The 18,609-nt window shown below is 38.8% G+C and overlaps 1 protein-coding gene across 2 annotated transcripts in view; it reads left to right on the forward strand.

Moving 5' to 3' along the window:
• Positions 1 to 18,609, forward strand: part of LOC113640328 (nuclear factor of activated T-cells, cytoplasmic 1-like) — a 62,008-nt gene that overhangs the window by 15,266 nt on the left and 28,133 nt on the right. For both annotated transcript variants that reach the window (XM_027142777.2, XM_027142778.2), the window contains exons 4-8: positions 1,608 to 1,810; positions 4,394 to 4,566; positions 6,146 to 6,286; positions 16,245 to 16,300; positions 18,366 to 18,498. In XM_027142777.2, the coding sequence (XP_026998578.1) occupies positions 1,608 to 1,810; positions 4,394 to 4,566; positions 6,146 to 6,286; positions 16,245 to 16,300; positions 18,366 to 18,498 (706 nt within the window). The remainder of the gene's footprint in view (positions 1 to 1,607; positions 1,811 to 4,393; positions 4,567 to 6,145; positions 6,287 to 16,244; positions 16,301 to 18,365; positions 18,499 to 18,609) is intronic.

Consider the following 18,609-nt stretch of genomic DNA (forward strand, 5'->3'; position numbering starts at 1 on the left):
GACTTGGTCACTCTAAGAAACTTCATAAGCCCTAGACCTGAAATTGCACAGTTTGGATTTACCACATGGTCTTTATTTTGACAGGTCGTTCTTATTTGCTTTCATGGCAATTGAACATGTGGCCAGTAAACCCCAATTGAATTGAGCTCTGGAGGTTAATCTTAGGTTTTTTTTTGCTCTTAGTGTTTTCTTTTTTACTGTTTTCAGAGTGCAGTCCAGTTGCCCACCCACAGTGTGGAGAATGTAGCCATACAGACTGAAAGATCTGGTTACACCAAAGTCTCTTCAGTTGTACCATGATGGTTGCCGATGTGAGCCACTTATCCAGCATACAGTTTTTAATCTGCTGCTGCATGCATTCATGCAAAATACACAGCAAATGTCCAGGGATAGCCATAGTCCTGTATTTTTTACAATAGGTCTACATTTGCAGATCCCACAGATCTACAGCAACCGTGCCACTTACTGTGCTGCTGACGAGTGGTTTCTATCTATGTATAACAAACATTTGTTCCCCCTGCCTGTGCTGAAGTGGTTTTTATTAGAGAGCAGAAGGGCTAAGTGGTAACCAGAGAGAGAAGGGAAGTTGTACCTGTTTGAAGTAAGGGGTTCTGATTCTCTTGGTGCTTTTATCTCAGTGTGGCACCGTCTCTGGCTCTGGCCCAAAGCTTTGCCAGGTGTAATAAAAATCATAACACATATTGTGTTCCATGTCAGAAAGCCCCCAGGGCAGCATTATGGAGGCTAGCAGCATGTTAATAGCAAGTTATGCTTAGAAATGCTGCCGTCACCAAAATCCAGGTCAATTGAATCAGGCTAGCATTAGGGGAGAAGACTGCATGGATCTTCTGTTTGTTTTTTTTAAGCTTATTTAATTCCAGTAGGTGTAAAATCAATATTTTAAGTGGTTTTGTTTTTAGCATAAAAAATACTAGGTGACATTTATAGAAATTGTGTAAATTCTATTGAGGAACAAATAGAAAAAACAACATAATCACCAAAAATGGTTAGCTGTGGTTATCTCAGATCCTAAAATCTTAGTAGAATAAAAATGAATAGTTATTTTCATTTATTGTTATAAGGTGTTATAAATGTTATATACTGTAAATGGATAGATTATGTTTGAATTATGTTTCTTTCACTATTTTCCATTGAAACGGTGTGTTCTAAACGTTTGCTTCTCGATGGGCATTATTTTTATGGTCACTGAGAAATGTTCACAAACAGCAGCATGACCAAAGACCAAACCTTCAGCTTATGTGTTACTGAACAGAGGCTATGAAAGAGTTCCTGCTGCATAACCTCAAGAAAAAAAAACCGAACCTGTCTTTAAGAACCCCCCAAACCCCAAAGGGAACTCTTTTAATTCTGCAAGCAATACTAGGGAAAGGGTAATGTGGCTCGTCTCCAGCCCAACCAGGGAAACAAATACAGTACTGTTAGCACGAGTGTGGCTCTCTGAGGCTAAAAGCTATCATTAGGAAGCCTTAGCCGCAGTGTGCTGAAATAATTACAGCACAGAAGAGATGGGGTTTTAAGAGTGGGCTTCTTTTAAGAGGTAGCAGGCTTTTTGAGAGCTCACCTAGATCTCTTTGTTGTTTTGCCAGCTCTACGGCTACATGGAGAGCGAGCCACTAACACTCCAGCTCTTCATTGGCACGGCAGATGACCGACTTCTGCGACCGCACGCTTTCTACCAGGTTCACCGCATCACCGGCAAGACCGTCTCCACTGCCAGTCATGAGGCCTTGCAATCCAACACCAAGGTGCTGGAGATCCCTCTCCTGCCTGAGAACAACATGAGAGCCATGTGAGTCTGTCCCACATGCATGCATACTCTGTCATACCATTTGTACTGAAATTATTTATAGACTAATAACAGTGAATCTATATGAAATAATTCATCTATGACATCATTGGTGGACCACAAGTGGATCAAGGTCGGTGGATCCATCTCGCACCCTTAATAGTTCCTTTGGATGAATCCTTAGATCTAGAAACCTATAGCAAAGGGTTTCCCTTTCTTAGGAATTTTTTTTTCTGCACCAAAATACACTCAGAATACATTAAGACTACTGTTCTTCTGTAAAGATCAAGTCAAATCCTGCTCCACAGACCTGTCTCAGAACATTTGTTGCTTCGTACTCCCCCTCATCACCACCACCACCCGGAGCTCAAATGTCCCTGGGGCTTTTACTTGGCATGTGGTCCAGCCAGCAGCACTTCTGGCTTGGCTTTCCTTCTCCACAGCTCCACTGGTTTTTGTTCCAGCAGCTTTAGAGTAAGAGAAATAAGGCAAAGAACCCAGACATTACATAACCTCCATCACCTTCAAATGTCTCTTTTTTGTTGTTGTTGTTTTCTATGGTAATGCACCACTTGTCAAAGTTTACTGGCAAAACACAATGGTTTCAAGCAAATACAAACACCTACCCATTTTACCAGCTTCATTTTGTTAAGAATTTGGCCAAGCAGGATGATGCCTCAAATAGTAATCCAAACTCTCATTTTTATTTCTCATTTTAAACCAATTATCTGAAGTGGAAGTGTCATGAACAAATCAAATGGTTAACTAAATTACAGGAGGAGATAGCAGCAGACGTTCTTCCATGTCCTGATGACCTGATAAGCCTTGGCTAGGTTGTCTGCTGAAACGTTGGAGCGGTGAGGGGGTTTTCTCCGGTCCAATCTCAGACAGGAAGGTGTGGGCTGAGGACCTTTTTCTTTTAAAGGCCAGGTTTTGTGGAGGCTGGCTGATGTGGTCTTTCCATGCATAAGCAGGCTGTTGATAAGACAGAAAACAGTGCTTTTCTCATAGATTCAGTTCTTTTTCTTCATCTCCCTGTTTCAGTTGTTCAGAAGATCTGTTTTACCCAAGTCATCTCCGTAGGGGCCACAACGCTACACAGATTCAAATCATGAATGCATGTAAGTGTCAGGAAAACAGAGCAGAGCAGCAGTTCAGTCTGGATTTTTAACACAGTGTTTATTTTTTTTAAAGTTATGGACTAAAAATGTGAAAGCAAGCTATGTTTTTATCCTGTGGGAGGTTCTAGGGTGCTTCTATCCAATCCAGTGAGCATGCAAGGTGGAAATTGTACCTAATTGGGCCATGTCCACTGTCGAAGCAAATGAGGTCATTTTTTACCCATCATTTCCCTTGTTTCTTAATTATATCGCTAAGAGAAGTATTAACAACGGAAAGAGCCTAACGATGGTAAGGACACCAGACACTTTTAACCCTGGTTTCAGGGAAATGTCTGTCAGCCCACACTGATGGTCTCTGCATCTTGCTGCCCTTTACATTATAGACCATTATAGAACAGAACTACAATTGATGAATTAAAGCATATATACTCACTACTAATTTGTATGATTCAATTGCCCGTGTCACAGGACTCTCATAATATTTTTCACTCAAAAATTTGTTTTGCCTGAGATTGACATCAGACACTAATAGCTCTGTGGTATTTTCTGTGTATTCAAATTGTAACTGGCTGAAGTGGAGGAAAATAGATTTGCGTAAAATTTTTTGACATTTACCATGTTCCAGAAACTGCCTGAACCTCAGATATAAAATAATTGGAATCCCAAGCCATATCCCATATGTATGCTCTGCTTTATTTTTTATCAGCCTAGCTTTAGTTTTATTTAGTTTTTTTATGCCAGCTTGAAACATGAGACCTTTTTCCACCCAAATGTCCAATAAATAAAAAAATGCACAGAGAAAGAGAGAGAGAGAGAGAGAGAGAGAGAGAGAGAGAGAGAGAGAGAGAGAGAAAGAGAGAGAGAGAGAGACTAGGCGTGCAAGAGAATGAAATGAAATACTGAGAAAGTTCCTGCCTCTGAATGTGGCATTAGTTAGAAGAATTGAAGCTGTAAAAGTTTGTAGTGGTAGTTCTTTTGAGGCAGGCTGGATTAAGATGCTCGACCAGCTGTGAGAAAGCATTTGGTGCCCAGTGTGCTTCTCCTCTGGAAACACATAGCCACCAGAGATCCCCCACTCCATGGACACTAGGGAGGCAATTAAGCTACGGGAGGGAAGTCCCTCTTCCAGGGTGTGAAAGTACCAAATGGGATAAAGACGTTGACCTGTTATGCATCACCCTTACAAAGCCTACTATTGTAGACGTTTAAGTTGATGTCATTGCTAGTCATGACAAACAGCCAATACATGCATTGGTTCCATCACTTTTGTCCAAAATGAACCATAAAACTCACAAAATCCACTTAGGTGCAAATCAATAAAATTTTCAATGCTTATTTTTTACATTTGAAAGTTCAGTGGTTTGACTGATTGGTCCACATCCCATTCTTATTCTTTCCGCATGAGTAAAGGCTTTATTAAGGAAACTTTTAATGATCTTACACTTCTTCCATGCAATTCTTCCAGAATCGACTGTGCTGGAATCCTGAAGCTCCGAAACTCAGACATCGAGCTGAGGAAGGGCGAGACGGACATCGGCCGCAAAAACACTCGAGTCCGAATGGTGTTCCGCGTCCACATCAACCAGCCCAACGGCAGGACCGTGTCTCTACAAGTCGCATCTAACCCCATTGAGTGCTGTAAGTACACATACTGTACATAGATACCCAAACAACAAAACAGCACAGGATTCGGTTGAGGTCAGATTTTTGTAGAAGGTGTTCTTACAGTATGTTGGAAAGCAGTTCAAAAGCAAGATCATTAAAACATTGATTAACACAATGAAATTTGATTTGTTTAGCACTTGGACAATAGACACTGACACATAGCGACTTTACAGATATTTGGATGTAGATCTAAATGCCTAATGGACAAAGCAGCCGTGAGGGAGATGAGGAAAAAACTCCTATGAAATGACAAGAAAACTTGAGAAGAACCAGACCCAAAAGAGGGATTATAAATCATTACTGTTATAAAGTCACAGTATAAAAAAGTAATTATAGAATAGAAAAATGCTGATAGAATGAATGTTCAGACTGAGTTTATGTTTATGTTCTTTCATGAGGACAAAACGGTATATATGTATGATTAGATCAACTATCCATTGAAGGGTTTCATTATCCATGACACAGTGAAGATCTTTCGTATAAATTGTTTATTGGGAAGTAAAAACCGTTATGCTAATCACATGCAACCGTGCACATGAGCTTAAAATGAGTCAGCGAAATTATCTAACTCATTAAAAGATTTACAGTACAACAGCTATTTGGTCAGTATTTAGTTATTTACACTGGGCCATTGAAGGTCATTTTCCAGATGCAAATTCGAGAGGATGCCTTGTTACTTATTTAAAAATCATGATGTTATTCACATCTCTTTGCCATTCCTATAAATCTGCCCCAGTATAATAAGCTTCCTCTACATTCAGGGCAAACAGATGGACTACACTCTTCTCTCTTTTGTCAATTATTAAAAATTCCTACAAGGCTGAGATTAATATGCCAAGATCCTGATAACAAACCAGTAAACCGAATTTGACGCTAAGTATTCTGGCTGAGAAAACGTTCAGTATGACCAAAATGGCCTTGAGCTTTGCCATGAAAAAACATTAACGGCAAGCTGGTGCTTGAGTAATGACTGAAATGAGTATGTTGATGAAAATGAAGAAACAAAACCTGCTGCTTAATAGGCAAATAGTGGCTATAAACATATCGATACAAGAAATGTGTTCCTGATAGATCCTTTTTAATCATAGCAAGCGTAAGCATTTATTTGCATTGAAGTTATGTATGGCTCCAAGGGTGGAGAAATTCAAACACTGCTTTCTTCTGACTTTCTTATTGCTTGGCCTAATAAACAGGCTAACATTGGCTACATTGGCTACATTGCTTGATTTTTCGATTGCTAATGATCCATAATGATTCACATAAGAAGCAATACAGGTTGTGTTGCATTATTATTAATTATCACGAACGCAACAAAAATCTGGCTTTTTTTTTTTTTTTTTTTTGTAAATCTGAGGATTTTATTCACTGATAGATTTCCTCAATCTGGCAATTCCACTCCCAAAATATATACGTTAGACACTGAGTTTACTAGCAAGTGAACAAATAGAAATAAAGATCTTAGAAGAGACGTTTCTGGACACTCAGGGCTAGATGGAGATCAGGTTCAGAGATGGCTGATGCATTTTGGTGATTCGTATTTGTTCTCCTGCAGCCCAGCGCTCAGCACAGGAGCTGCCTTTGGTGGAGAAGCAGAGCCTGGACAGCTACCCAGCATCGGGAGGTAAAAGGATGCTCCTTAGTGGGCATAACTTCCTGCCTGAATCCAAAGTCATGTTCGTGGAGAAGGCCCAAGGTAAGCCTTAACTATGCTCTTCTCATTCTTTTTAATTTCCATCCCATTTGCTTACTCACTTGCCCTCGTTTTTTTATTAGCATCCCCTCTCCTTGCCTCTCTCCTTCTGCTCCCTCAGTCTGTCCTTCCGTCAAAATAGAGCATGGCTTGCCAGGCGGCCCATGTGGTGTGCATTAGGACGCTATATTTTTAAACCAAAACGTATTTACATTTGCACAAGTTTCCATTGCCTGTTCTCTGACGTTCAGCCGCAAGTTGAGGAATGAATCACAAACGAAGCATGTGCAATCTCTCTCTCTCTCTCTCTCTCTCTCTCTCTCTCTCTCTCTCTCTCTCTCTCTCTCTCTTTCTCCTCTCCACTCTCTTTCAGTCTTGCAGACTCATTTTCTCCCTCACCAGCCCTTCCCCCATTTTCCTCCATCTTTCTGTCTCCATAAAAATAATAGATCTCTCTATTATTTCAGTCACCTCATCTGTCTACTGGAATTTATTTGTCAAACATATGCTGTCTGGGTGGAAAAACGCAACAAGATGTTGATATTCGATGGCTACAAATCGTTTCCTTGATTGCGTTTGGAAACCTGTTGGTGAAGCCTAAACCACCGTTTTCTATATACATGATGATGAGAAGACACATAAGATGTCTTATGGCACCTGTGATTACACACAGATTTTGATATGAATCTGTAGTATTCCTGATTTTTAATGCTTGCCTTGATCACACACTTATCGTTTCTGTCATTTATAAATCTCAGCTCGTTTAAGCCAGCGCATTTTTAATGTCTGTCAGTGCAGAGGAGTTTGAAACACAACATTAGCAATTAAACATAGCTTTTCTAGGCTCAGTGGCTTAGCCTGCGCAATTCCCACTGGCCGGAGTTTCGGAATCGCACTTCAGCATAGAACTGCTGGAACGTCAGCATGACAAAAAAAATCACTCCGAAAAACCATTGTGTGGTGTTTTACCTTGTTTTCCTTGGCATCTCTCGCCTCAGGCTTTTCCCCAAGAATATGAATGCGTCTGCTGTTCCTCTCTCTGCGGGGTCTCCACTGTCTCGGGGTAAACTCTTTACTTCACTTGGCCTGTTGCCGGCCCCTAAGAGAGGAGTTGTGCTGAAGCGTCACATTAAACGCTAATGAATTAAGATGGATGGAAATCTAGAAACGATGATCTTTCCTGAAAGAAGATGGATACCTACCATAGGTCCAATCTGTCCCAGAACGTTGGTTTAGCACAGCAACATTCAGAGACATTTGGGGAAAGCTGACTGCCAGAGATTTGGCAAATGCTTTTAATAATGTGTAGTCAGTAGTGGTGTCTCCATCTGTTTTTTTATGCTAATTTTAAACGTGAGTATTGTAAAACCTAAAGGGAAAAAAGTTGCAGAGGTTTTCAACACTGGTGTTCGGGTTGAACTGAATATAGATGAGCAATATAAAAGAAAAGATTAGTCTATGGCCTAACTTGGGATTTACTACAGCATACCTTGAGAGAAATGGGATGAGAGATAAAATGGGCTTTGTGAGATATATATATATATATATATAGTACGGCATTGTGGAATATGATGGCTGATGGTAGACTGCCCAAATGTTTTGAGACACGTGGCTGGATTGTTGAGTGTTATTACCGGACTCTATGGATTCAATGGCATTTAAAGTGAATCCTCAGTAAACCTTGAGGAACCGTTTTTAAAAGTGTCAGATTAACCGAGATACACTCTTTTTCCTGATTTCTCTCATTTTCTAAATGTCTTCGATGTGGAACCTTCTGAAAATCAATCCAAAGAATTTTAGGTGAAGAACTAAATTAAATGGTAGCAATACCATTAACCCAGTAGCTTCAGTGGTTCAGGATGTAGTCCATGACTGCTTTTGTTGTGCAACGGTTTGTAGTTTTTCTTTTGACAACTTATTCGTAAATTTATTGAAGCATTTGGATAGAAGCCAAAAACCATCAGGTTTGTGGGTTTCATTTTTATATTCTGGTAGGGGCTTCCACAACATAAATATACATACACAAATACATACGCACACATGTGCAGAGGCCCCGAGAGGCCATTAAACACAAGCACCTCATATACTCCGACATGTCACGAATCAGCATCAGTGAGCTGTTTATGCAGCAACAGACTCTGCATGCAAATTCAGCCCTGATTGGAATGGAAAGAGAGGGAATCCTCAAGAGAGGGAAGCCCTTCCTCTGTCCCCCTTTCACTTCTCTCTCTCCCTCTCTCTCCTTTTCCTAGGCTGAATGTTTAACACACTTCGCTGGTCTGTTATTGCCATCGCAGGCTGTTTGTTTTCTCTCTTTGCAGCCTCCTCATCCGAATTTCTGACAATCCTCTCTGGTCAATATGGCTGACTATTTGTCTACCTGTCTCTCAGAGTCTCTAAAGCGAGTAAGACAAACTTCTGGACAAACGTCTCAACATCAGACATCAGCCTGAATCCATTACAGAGACTGAGAAAGAGAGAGAAAATGACCGAGAGAGAGAGTGAGAGGGAGAGAAAGCACAAAAGACAGTGAGAAAACAGAAGAAGAAGAAGACATGTTAAAGTTTATTGCAGTAATTAAAAACTCAAACACAAATGAACTGTCAAATACTAAACTCACGCGAATGCCTTTTAATACCATCAAAACGCACGCTTCCTAACCACAGCATTAAAGTCGAGGAGCAGCACCGGCTTTCCGAAATGGACGCCAATAAACACCTTCTTTAAATTTCCAGCCTTAAAATAGCAACAGATGGCTTTCTAAACTTGCAGAAAAAAAACCTTTCTCTACATTAAGGTAACGCTAAAGTAGAAGCTTTAGAAGGTCTAGAATTAGAAGCTTTATTTTTTTAATAAAACTCCCTACTTCTTACTAATATCAGTACACGCACAAGAAACAGATGAATATTACATAATGTAACAGCTAATCAGACCGGAATATGCAAATGCATTTTTTTTTGTGACCTAAAATTAGGCATGTGGTAGCCTAGTGGTTAAGAAGTTGCATTACCAATTAGAAGGTTGTGAGTTTAAATCCCAGGTCCACCAGACTGCCTGTACAAGGCCCCTAAACCCTCAACAGCACAGTTGTATAAACTGAGATAAAATGTAAGTTGTTCTGGTTAAGTTCTTCTGCTGGAAATGTAAATTTTTAATGCATCATTAATAAAAAGAGTTCACTTATGTCAAATATACTGTTCCCTTTTCTAATAGTAACTAAGTCAAAAACACATTAATAACCTCAGAATATTCTCCGCTTACCGGGACATAAACCAAAGGCGCCACATCTTTAAAGCAAGGAATTCGATTCGAAATAAGAGAACCAGCTCCTGAACTACAAAGGGGAAGGAGGCAGAGTTTGCATGGTGTCAGTTCATAATGGCGAGTACCAAACACTTATGCAATTGTTAATCATTCCAGCATTTTTAATTGGCAAGTTTGCCAGGAAAAGGCATGTGTAGAAGAACGAAAATATTTTAGACATTTGTTGTACATTCATATGTGCTTTGTTACTCATTAGATTAGATTTTTCAGCAGAACTGACACACAAACAATTTATTACTTAACTATATAAATGACATGAATTGATCAAGTGTAAAATGATTTTGTTAACAAATCAAACTAATCGTTTAGTGCAACTTATTAAGACAAAAAAAAATAATATTCTATTCACACAAATGCAGAGCTTGTGCCCTGTCGTCTTTTTTGAAAGAGTGATGCAGGCCGTGTGTGTGTGTGTGTGTGTGTGTGTGTGTGTGTGTGTGTGTGTGTGTGTGTGTGTGTGTGTGTGTGTGTGTGTGTGTGTGTGTGTGTGCGTGCAGGATCTAATCTAAATATAGTTTGCTTTTCCTGAGTGTTTGCTTGTTTGTGTGTGTGTGTGTGTTTGTGTGTGTGTGTGTGTGTGTGTGTGTGTGTGTGTGTATGAGTATATAGCTAGCCTGCAGGTGTGTTTGTGTCTTAAACAGGATGTGTTTTCAGTTTCTTAGCTGTGAGGGATTCCCTTCAGAGGGATCAAATAGGAACAAACCAATCTTTCAGGAATTGCACACGCACGCACACACACACACACACACACACACACACACACACACACACACACACATAAACACACACACACATAGAGCTCTAAACATACTCAATATCTGGTATGTCCCAGAATAGACATGTGCCTGTCATGTTTAGATAGGATTTGTTCCCCATGATAAGGTCTGTCTGTCCCAGCTGTATTCCAGAGTCTCTTATTTTGGAAAAGCGCTCGGCATCGTGGCACGTGTCTTTCACCCGCAATAATTTTGTTGACCAGATCCAAAAGTGTGTGATTTTTTCCTGTGCTTGTAACTTTATGTTTCCAGGGTGAGGCTGACATTTGCATGGAAATGCGCTTTGTTATTTGAGAGTGTGTGTGACTGTGTGATTGTGTGGTCATTTGTGTTCCTGTGGGTCAGTAAGAGAAAGCTGAAGAGTTTTCCCTCCGTTTTGGCAGAGCCAGTCATAGGCATACCTGGCTCACCTCGTGGAGTGTGTTTGTGTGTGTGTATGTTTGTGTGTGTGTGTGTGTGTGTGTGTGTGTGTGTGTGTGCTGGGGAAAGCCTCTCTCTGACTCAGAGGGGAGGGAATTCCCTTGTGGCCGTGATGCGTTTTACATCTGGTCCGTTTGGAGCTGTGCCTGGATCCTGCATACACCACTGGAATTTCTATGTCTGTCTCTCTCTCTTTCTATCTGTCTCACTCTGTCTCTCTCTCTCTGTCTCTCTCTATCTATATCTCCTCTTGCCTGTCTCAAGTTTCCATCTGTCTCTGTCTGTCAGTCTATCTCTTTCTCTCTTGGGCAATCAGTCTTTCGCTCTCCATTTGTCTGTTCATCTCTCATTCTTCCCCACACTCTCTCTTCCTCTGTCTGCCTTTCCCTCATTCTGTCGATCCTTTGTGCTCTTTCTGGTTGTCTCTCTCCCTTCACGGTCTGTTTGTCTCTCCATCTGTCTCTCCTTTCTCTGTATATCAGTCCTTGCTTTTCTGCTTTCACTTTATATCTCTTTGACCTCTTTGTCTCCTTTACTTTTTCTTTCTCAGCTGTCCATCTTTCTCTTTAATCTCCCTGTCTCACTCTTTGGCTCTTTCTCTTCCCTCTGCACATAGAGACAGACAGGGAAATAAGCAGACCATGATTAAACAGAAAGACACTCACAGATACACTCACTCTTATCTTTTCTTTGTTAGGACAAGTTCTCATACTTACCAACTTTGATGTTGTGATCTTCAACGTAAAGACTTTATCTTCTTTCCTTTCTCAACACAAGGCGACTAGTTTAAGATTCTTGATTAACACTTTCCTAAAATGAATAATTTCACTCAGAAGCAATCACAGGGCAGAAGTGCGGAGAGAAAGTCAGGATTAAATTGCTCTCATCATGCGGTGTGTAATTTAATCATCCATCATGTTTCCATTTTGTTAAACAGACGGTGTGAACGCTCTTCGGCTGTTGACAGCTGTAATCGTCTCGTTGCCGCCGGGTCTGAGCTTTGATATCTGTAAGCTACTTAGCTTCTTTTCCGTTGCTGAACAGAAGCTAACAGACGTGACAAGATTCCCAAAAAGCTCATTCTGACTGTATACAATATTAACAGCGAACAATGATGCAAGCCAGTTGTCGTGCTCGAAATTTTCAATATACAGTATTTACTGCTAATGTATGACTTACATAGCTATAAACTGACAGGATATACTTTTAAAGTTTCTTGCTAACACAAGCTAATAGGAAAGGATTTCAAATAAAAGTGTTCACCGATTAGTCAACGTTTACACGTTCACAGCCGACACTAGGGGCTAGCTTGCTAAGGTAAACAAATCAGACAAGAATTCTGTGAGTTACATTTTTTAATGGTCAAAATCTTTCCTGCCTATGTTAGCAATGCCATTTCTAGCATTTCCGCCTGGAAAATGTAATCATTTCAAAGAACTACGTCGCTGCATAAAATAAGCTAATTTGGCTTTTTTTAGTCGTTCATAAATGATCCCTATTGTTCACTGCGAACACTTGTTACTTAGCTAACAAGCGCTGAGCTGACAGGATTTCAGAACAAAATTATATATGTCTGCAATATTTACAGCTTACATTATCTAGTCAGTTATAAGTCATTCATAAACACTCATATTTACTGCTAAACGCACAAACAATTAACTTATGATACAGAATTTCGATTGTAAAGAAGAATTTTTGCAGTATGTACAGTTAGCTCTAGCTAGCAGACTAACATAAGAAAGATCGGACATTTATAACATTTATTAACAACGTATACAGTATTTCATAGAGTATTTTTGAATTATTAAAAAAAGTTGACAATATTCACACAGCTTACATTAGCTAGCAAGATAATACAGGGTAATTTGTCATTGTAAGCTATTCATTAATGCTCATATTTACTGTTAACCCTAGTCAGCAATCTAAAATGAGGTAAACTGACAGGATTTCAAAGAATTATTTGACAATATTCACAGCTCACATTAGCTAGCAGGCTAAGATAGGAAAATTCGACTTTGTACATTGTTACTAAACTAACAGGATATTTAACCCATACTGGCCAATCTTCACAGTTAACACTTGTTAGCTGAAAAAGTCTAGCTTTTGTGACAGATTGTTTGACAAGATATAGAGTACAATGCAAATATATTTTTAAGAAAACAAAATAGCTAAACAAAAAAGCTAATTAAACACTTTCATTCACTCTGAACTAGTTAACGTGAGCTAGCCTGACAGGATTTCTAAGAGAATTTACCTCATTTTTTGTCAACATAATTTATTTAGAAAAACCTGTAAACCTATTTTTTTTTTTTTTGCAGTATGAAATGCGTCTGAATCATGTAAGGGCATGACGGTAGCTGCTCTATCTCTCTTCCATTAGTGCTGGGTGGTGTGTGTGTGTGTGTGTGTGTGTGTGTGTGTGTGTGTGTGTGTGTGTGTGTTTCTGTAAACTACTATGTGTTGTGTCTCTGGAAGGAGTTTGATAATCATGGTGATTTGTCTGTAACTTCTCCGAGTGATGAAAGAGCACTGAGGTGTGTGTGTGCGTGTGTGTGTGTGTGTGTGTGTGTGTGTGTGTGTGTGTGTGTGTGTGGGCGTGTGGCTTGGGGATGTCAGAGCAGTGTGGGCAGGAACAGAAGCATTTTTACAGATGTTGCAGGGAGTGCATGGAAAGTTTTGCGGTTATCAGTCCTACGGCTCTCTCTGACATAAAAAGGTATGCCACATATGTGGCTCTCACCCAACTCATCTGCTGCACAAAAAAAAAAAAAAACAAAGAGCAGGAAAAGGACGATTAAGACCTCTCGTCTTTAAGTTTGTCGTTTTATCCTGTGGAGCAATTTTCCTGGCTACAGGGGCCCCCGTAAAAACGGCTGTGTTTAATTTTGCTACCCGCGGATTGGAGACAGATATTAGGAGAGTAAAAGACAGAGACAGGATGGGGAAGTGAGGAAAAAAAACAAGACACACACGATGATGGTAAAGGGGAGGGATAATAATTTGTTAAGTTTTGCTTTATTAAAATGAGTTTTATTGTTTTTGTAACTGTTTTTTACAAGAAGTTCCTTATCAGAAAGTTTTAGCTAATGTGTTTTAAATTGAAAAACTTTCTAAAGTTTGACACACAGACACGCATTTTTCTGCATTTTTCGGATTTTTTAAGTCACGTTGTCAAATTAAAGTAAAAAAGAAAAAATTCTTGATTTTTTTTTGTAAAAAATATATATTTATATTATATATTTTTATATAAAGTGAAAGTGTTCCAAAACCTCCACAAAGATATAATGAATATCAAGTATTGCATTAAAAATAAAAATAAAAAATTCTCACAAATTTCTGACCTAATTTATAGCAGTTTAAAAAAACATTATACAATCTATAATTTAATGTGCGCATTTACTTAATGAAAGATTAATATCTGTATGTTTTTTTTTTTTTTTATCTTTATAGTATTCTTTTACATGAACCAGACCTCATGGAACAAATGGAGTTGATTTATGGTCCATAAACCCAAGGTTCATATGATGGATGTCTGGTCTGCAAATTAACTGTTGATTAAGGAACACAGGCTTCACTATAGTGTCATGTTACATTGATTATAATATCACCGCTATACTACTTTAGATTGGACAATTTACACAAACTTGGCACGTCTTGCTACGATGTGGGAATGCACGCTGGAGATAAATATCTTGTACTGTACGTTATGGGGCATATATTTAGACTTTACTACAGTGCATTATCATTTAATATACTAATAACAACGGTAACATTAACTCTCTACTGTAGACACACACTCTCACACACATATAAAAAGTCATACGATCCATTATTGATATTGTCTTCATCAAAACAATAATCTTTATTGCTTTATTAATCCAATGATATATAATGCAGACTGATCTCGATGCATCAGTATTGTACTCTGTAACTTAATATTCTACTGGAACTACTTTCAATGCAATTGAGTTGAATTGAGAGAGAGAGAGAGAGAGAGAGAGAGAGAGAGAGAGAGAGAGAGAGAGAGAGAGAGAGAGAGAGAGAGAGAGACAGAGAGAGAGAGAGAGAGGAGATTGTGAATGAAGGAAAGACAATAAGGGAGGAGTGAGGTGAGGGATAAGGGAACTGCACCTGAAAAACATGTTTACCAGCAGTGGACTTAAGGGGATGTCTAAGGTTTCCCCGCTGGAGGAGACAGAGGAGAGGAGTGAGATTCCCCCATGATGCAGTGCTGTTAAAGGAATACTTCCCTTCTAAAGTGTCCAACAATCCAACAGTACGGAACAGAGATTTGGCAAAACCTGACAGCTCTGTGCACATGGGATCACGCCTCCCACTCGCTGCTCCAATTCGGTTTCATTAGTTCTCTTATTTATGTAATCGCTTTCAGTCAAATGTATTAATTCTTCAATATCTCTGTCTTTCAGCGTATACTGAGCACTTTCACACACAGAGCTGTAGATCTTTCTTCATCCAACAGCACACACACACACACACACACACACACACACACACACACACACACACACACACACACACTTCGTTAGGAGCTGATAGGAATAAAAATCTACCTGAGATTTGCTCTTCAGAGAGAATTTGATGACAAGAACAGATGAGTGGAAAACCATACTCCGGCCCACTTTTAGTCTGACTCAGACACCGTCAGTATACTGATAATGAAAGTTTAACCACATCCTTGAAACTCCATATGCACACTTGCTCTATAGAATATCCCTTTATCATACGATTCACTTTAGAGAAGAAATCAATGTTCTTTATATAATTAATTACTTTGATCAACAGAAACGTGCGAATGCGAGTCTCGTATTTTTAGCATTAGTAATGAGAACAAAATTATTGTTCAGTGTTTAACTAGAAACTTGATCAATCAGAGAAAATGACTGCTTGGAAAAAATATTGTGTTCAGTGTTTATTTTAAAGTCATTTGGATATCCATCTCCAGAATTATTGGCACCCTATGAAAACTAGTTATAATACTTGTGTAAATAGCAAACTCACCTAAAACATATTAAAAAAAAATTTCCTCTTCTAAGTATCCTCTCTCTCTCTCTCTCTCTCTCTCTCTCTCTCTCTCTCTCTCTCTCTCTCTCTCTCTCTCTCATCAGAAGAAATATTATCTCTCTTTTTAAAAGGAAAAATTAGAATCTATCTATCTATCTATCTATCTATCTATCTATCTATCTATCTATCTATCTATCTATCTATCTATCTATCTATCTATCTATCTATCTATCTATCTTCTTTGTTGACTTGATTTTTATATATTTATAAAACTATATACATTATATATTTGTATGTGTTATTTTTCGTACATGCTTTACATGTTCTTTGTTCTAACACAATATATTTTCTGTATATATTTTATACATTATTTTAAATATTTTCTTGTTTAATAATTTAGTGCTTTTTTGTATTCTCAGATGGACACCATGTGTGGGAGACAGAAGCAAACGTGGACAAAGATTCTCGCAAATCTGTAAGTAGATGAATGGATGGATGGATGGATGGATGGATGGATGGATGGATGGATGGATGGATGGATGGATGGATGGAATGATATTATCACCTGCAGGCAGATTCGCCTGATTCAAGTTTCTCATACATTGATACGCATCATTTTCTCTCCTTATATTCACGGTGATGATCGTATCTTTTCTTTTTTTAATTGAAGGTATTATTTTAAGATGATTTGGAGAATATTTTGCTGATGCAAGCTTTATTTGTACACACTCTCCTCGCTTCTGGCTCCTGGGTTCGACACGCTCCGGCTCTCTGATGTAACCTTTGTTCATTTATTACTCGGCGTAAAAGAGGAGGCTGATTAGCTTGTGCAATACTAACTGATCTTTTCAAGCAATTTACAAAGTCTCTGGTCTCACCTCAGTGACTCAAATTACTGCTTATTGTGTCCCGTTTTTCCACTACATACATACTAAAACCCCCATCCCTTCCTCCCTCCCTCCCACACACACACACACACACACACACACACACACACACACACACACACACACACACACACACACACACACTGTCATCAGCTTCATTTGCTACAGCTCCAACAAAAATAGGTCTGATTTAGACGCTTATTCTTTCTTTTCATCACCTCTATTTACTACAGTCCAAAAAGGAATCTTTACCGCGAGCATTATGTTAAACATTAAACGCACCGCTGACTTTGTTGTGTTCATAAAACACACTTGAAGTGTTGCTTCTACTTACACACTAAACACACATCGTAATAACCTACGAATAAACCTCTCCACATCTTGGTTATATTTACGCTCAGAGAACAGAAAGAGCGACATGCTTTAATTAGCTTTTTATTGCTTTTATGCTAATTTGTGTTCCGAAAGGTTGGTTTTGTCTGAAATTAAAACAGGGCAAAGATATGATAAAACAATACATCTTCCAGACCCGCAATTATACAGTGTTTTGTTTTGTTTCACTGAGGTTTTGCTAACCAACCAAACAACACTAGAACACTTGATATTAATATCATGAATGTAATTTTCTTTTAGCGCCCATCCCTGGGTTTCATTTTTATGTCCAAAAACATCTTTCTACAATGCACATGGTGCTCTGTAGAACTTGTACACAAACCCTAATGCTTGTTTTTGTCTTTATTGCATGGTTTTGCACTTCTCAGCGCGAACTGTTGCATCAGCTAGGCTAATCATGACCCTTCGCCTTAATGCTAATTGGCCTTTAGGGCCAGTTGGTGATAGGACCAGAACTACAGAGTGGAAAAAGACAGTGTGTGTGTTTGTGTGTTTGTGTGTGTAGTAAAAACTTAAAGACTATTGTACCATAGATGTTTATTGAGAGACTATGGAAGGCACACATTTAACACACACATTTGACGACAAAGGTAGTTATTATGTCATAAGTGTACGGAAAATGGAAAAAGATAAAAACTTAGCGGACTAATAATTTGTCTGTTTTCACACCCTCTCTCAGAAACCACATGAAAAAACTTCCCTTCCACAAATTAGCCAGGGGAAGCCCTTTTACCTGCCCATATTACCACCTTTTCAGTCTTTTGAATGATAGCATCATTCACTAGCTGACTTTTTTTTTTTATCTGATTACCTGAAATATTGGTTTCGATATGATTTTGTCACAGAATTCTGTCATATTATCTTGTTTTTTTTTTCTGATTGGTTAAAGATTAAAAATAAAAACTAGCATCCAGCAGGGTGGATCAAACATTAGGAACTACACAATTCCTTTAGTTAGCTAGCTAACATGCTAGTAAAGTAATTGCCTAAAAACAGTATTTGTTTTGCAATTTCAGAAGTTATACTATTAAGAATAGTCATCAAATTAATGTCATAAAATAAAAGATGCACAAGATTCATGTTAATTTCCAAATTGGGGATAAATTATGTGTGAATTTTAGCCCTGGGTAAAAGCAATAAAGGCTAATTTTGCTAAAACGAAAGTAACTGACTCTGCATTAGTTGTCATTCTCTTTAAGAAGAACGTTTCTTCACAGTTTAATTTCTAGTTATTAAACTCTACATTCCTATTTATAACAGACTTCTTTGGTTGTGGAGATCCCTCCTTACCGCAATCAGAGGATATCCAGTGCCGTGAACGTTAGCTTCTATGTCTGCAACGGCAAGAGGAAGAGGAGCCAGTATCAGCGCTTCACCTACCTGCCGTGCAACGGTAACTCATCACATAAACTTCATCTCTATTCTGATTCCTAAACTTTACTTCATTTATCACCCCTGTAATCTACACCAAGCATCTGAGACATCGTCTTTCACTTTCATTTGA

Source organism: Tachysurus fulvidraco, chromosome 22, assembly GCF_022655615.1.
Source record: "Tachysurus fulvidraco isolate hzauxx_2018 chromosome 22, HZAU_PFXX_2.0, whole genome shotgun sequence".
NCBI classification, from domain to species: domain Eukaryota; kingdom Metazoa; phylum Chordata; class Actinopteri; order Siluriformes; family Bagridae; genus Tachysurus; species Tachysurus fulvidraco.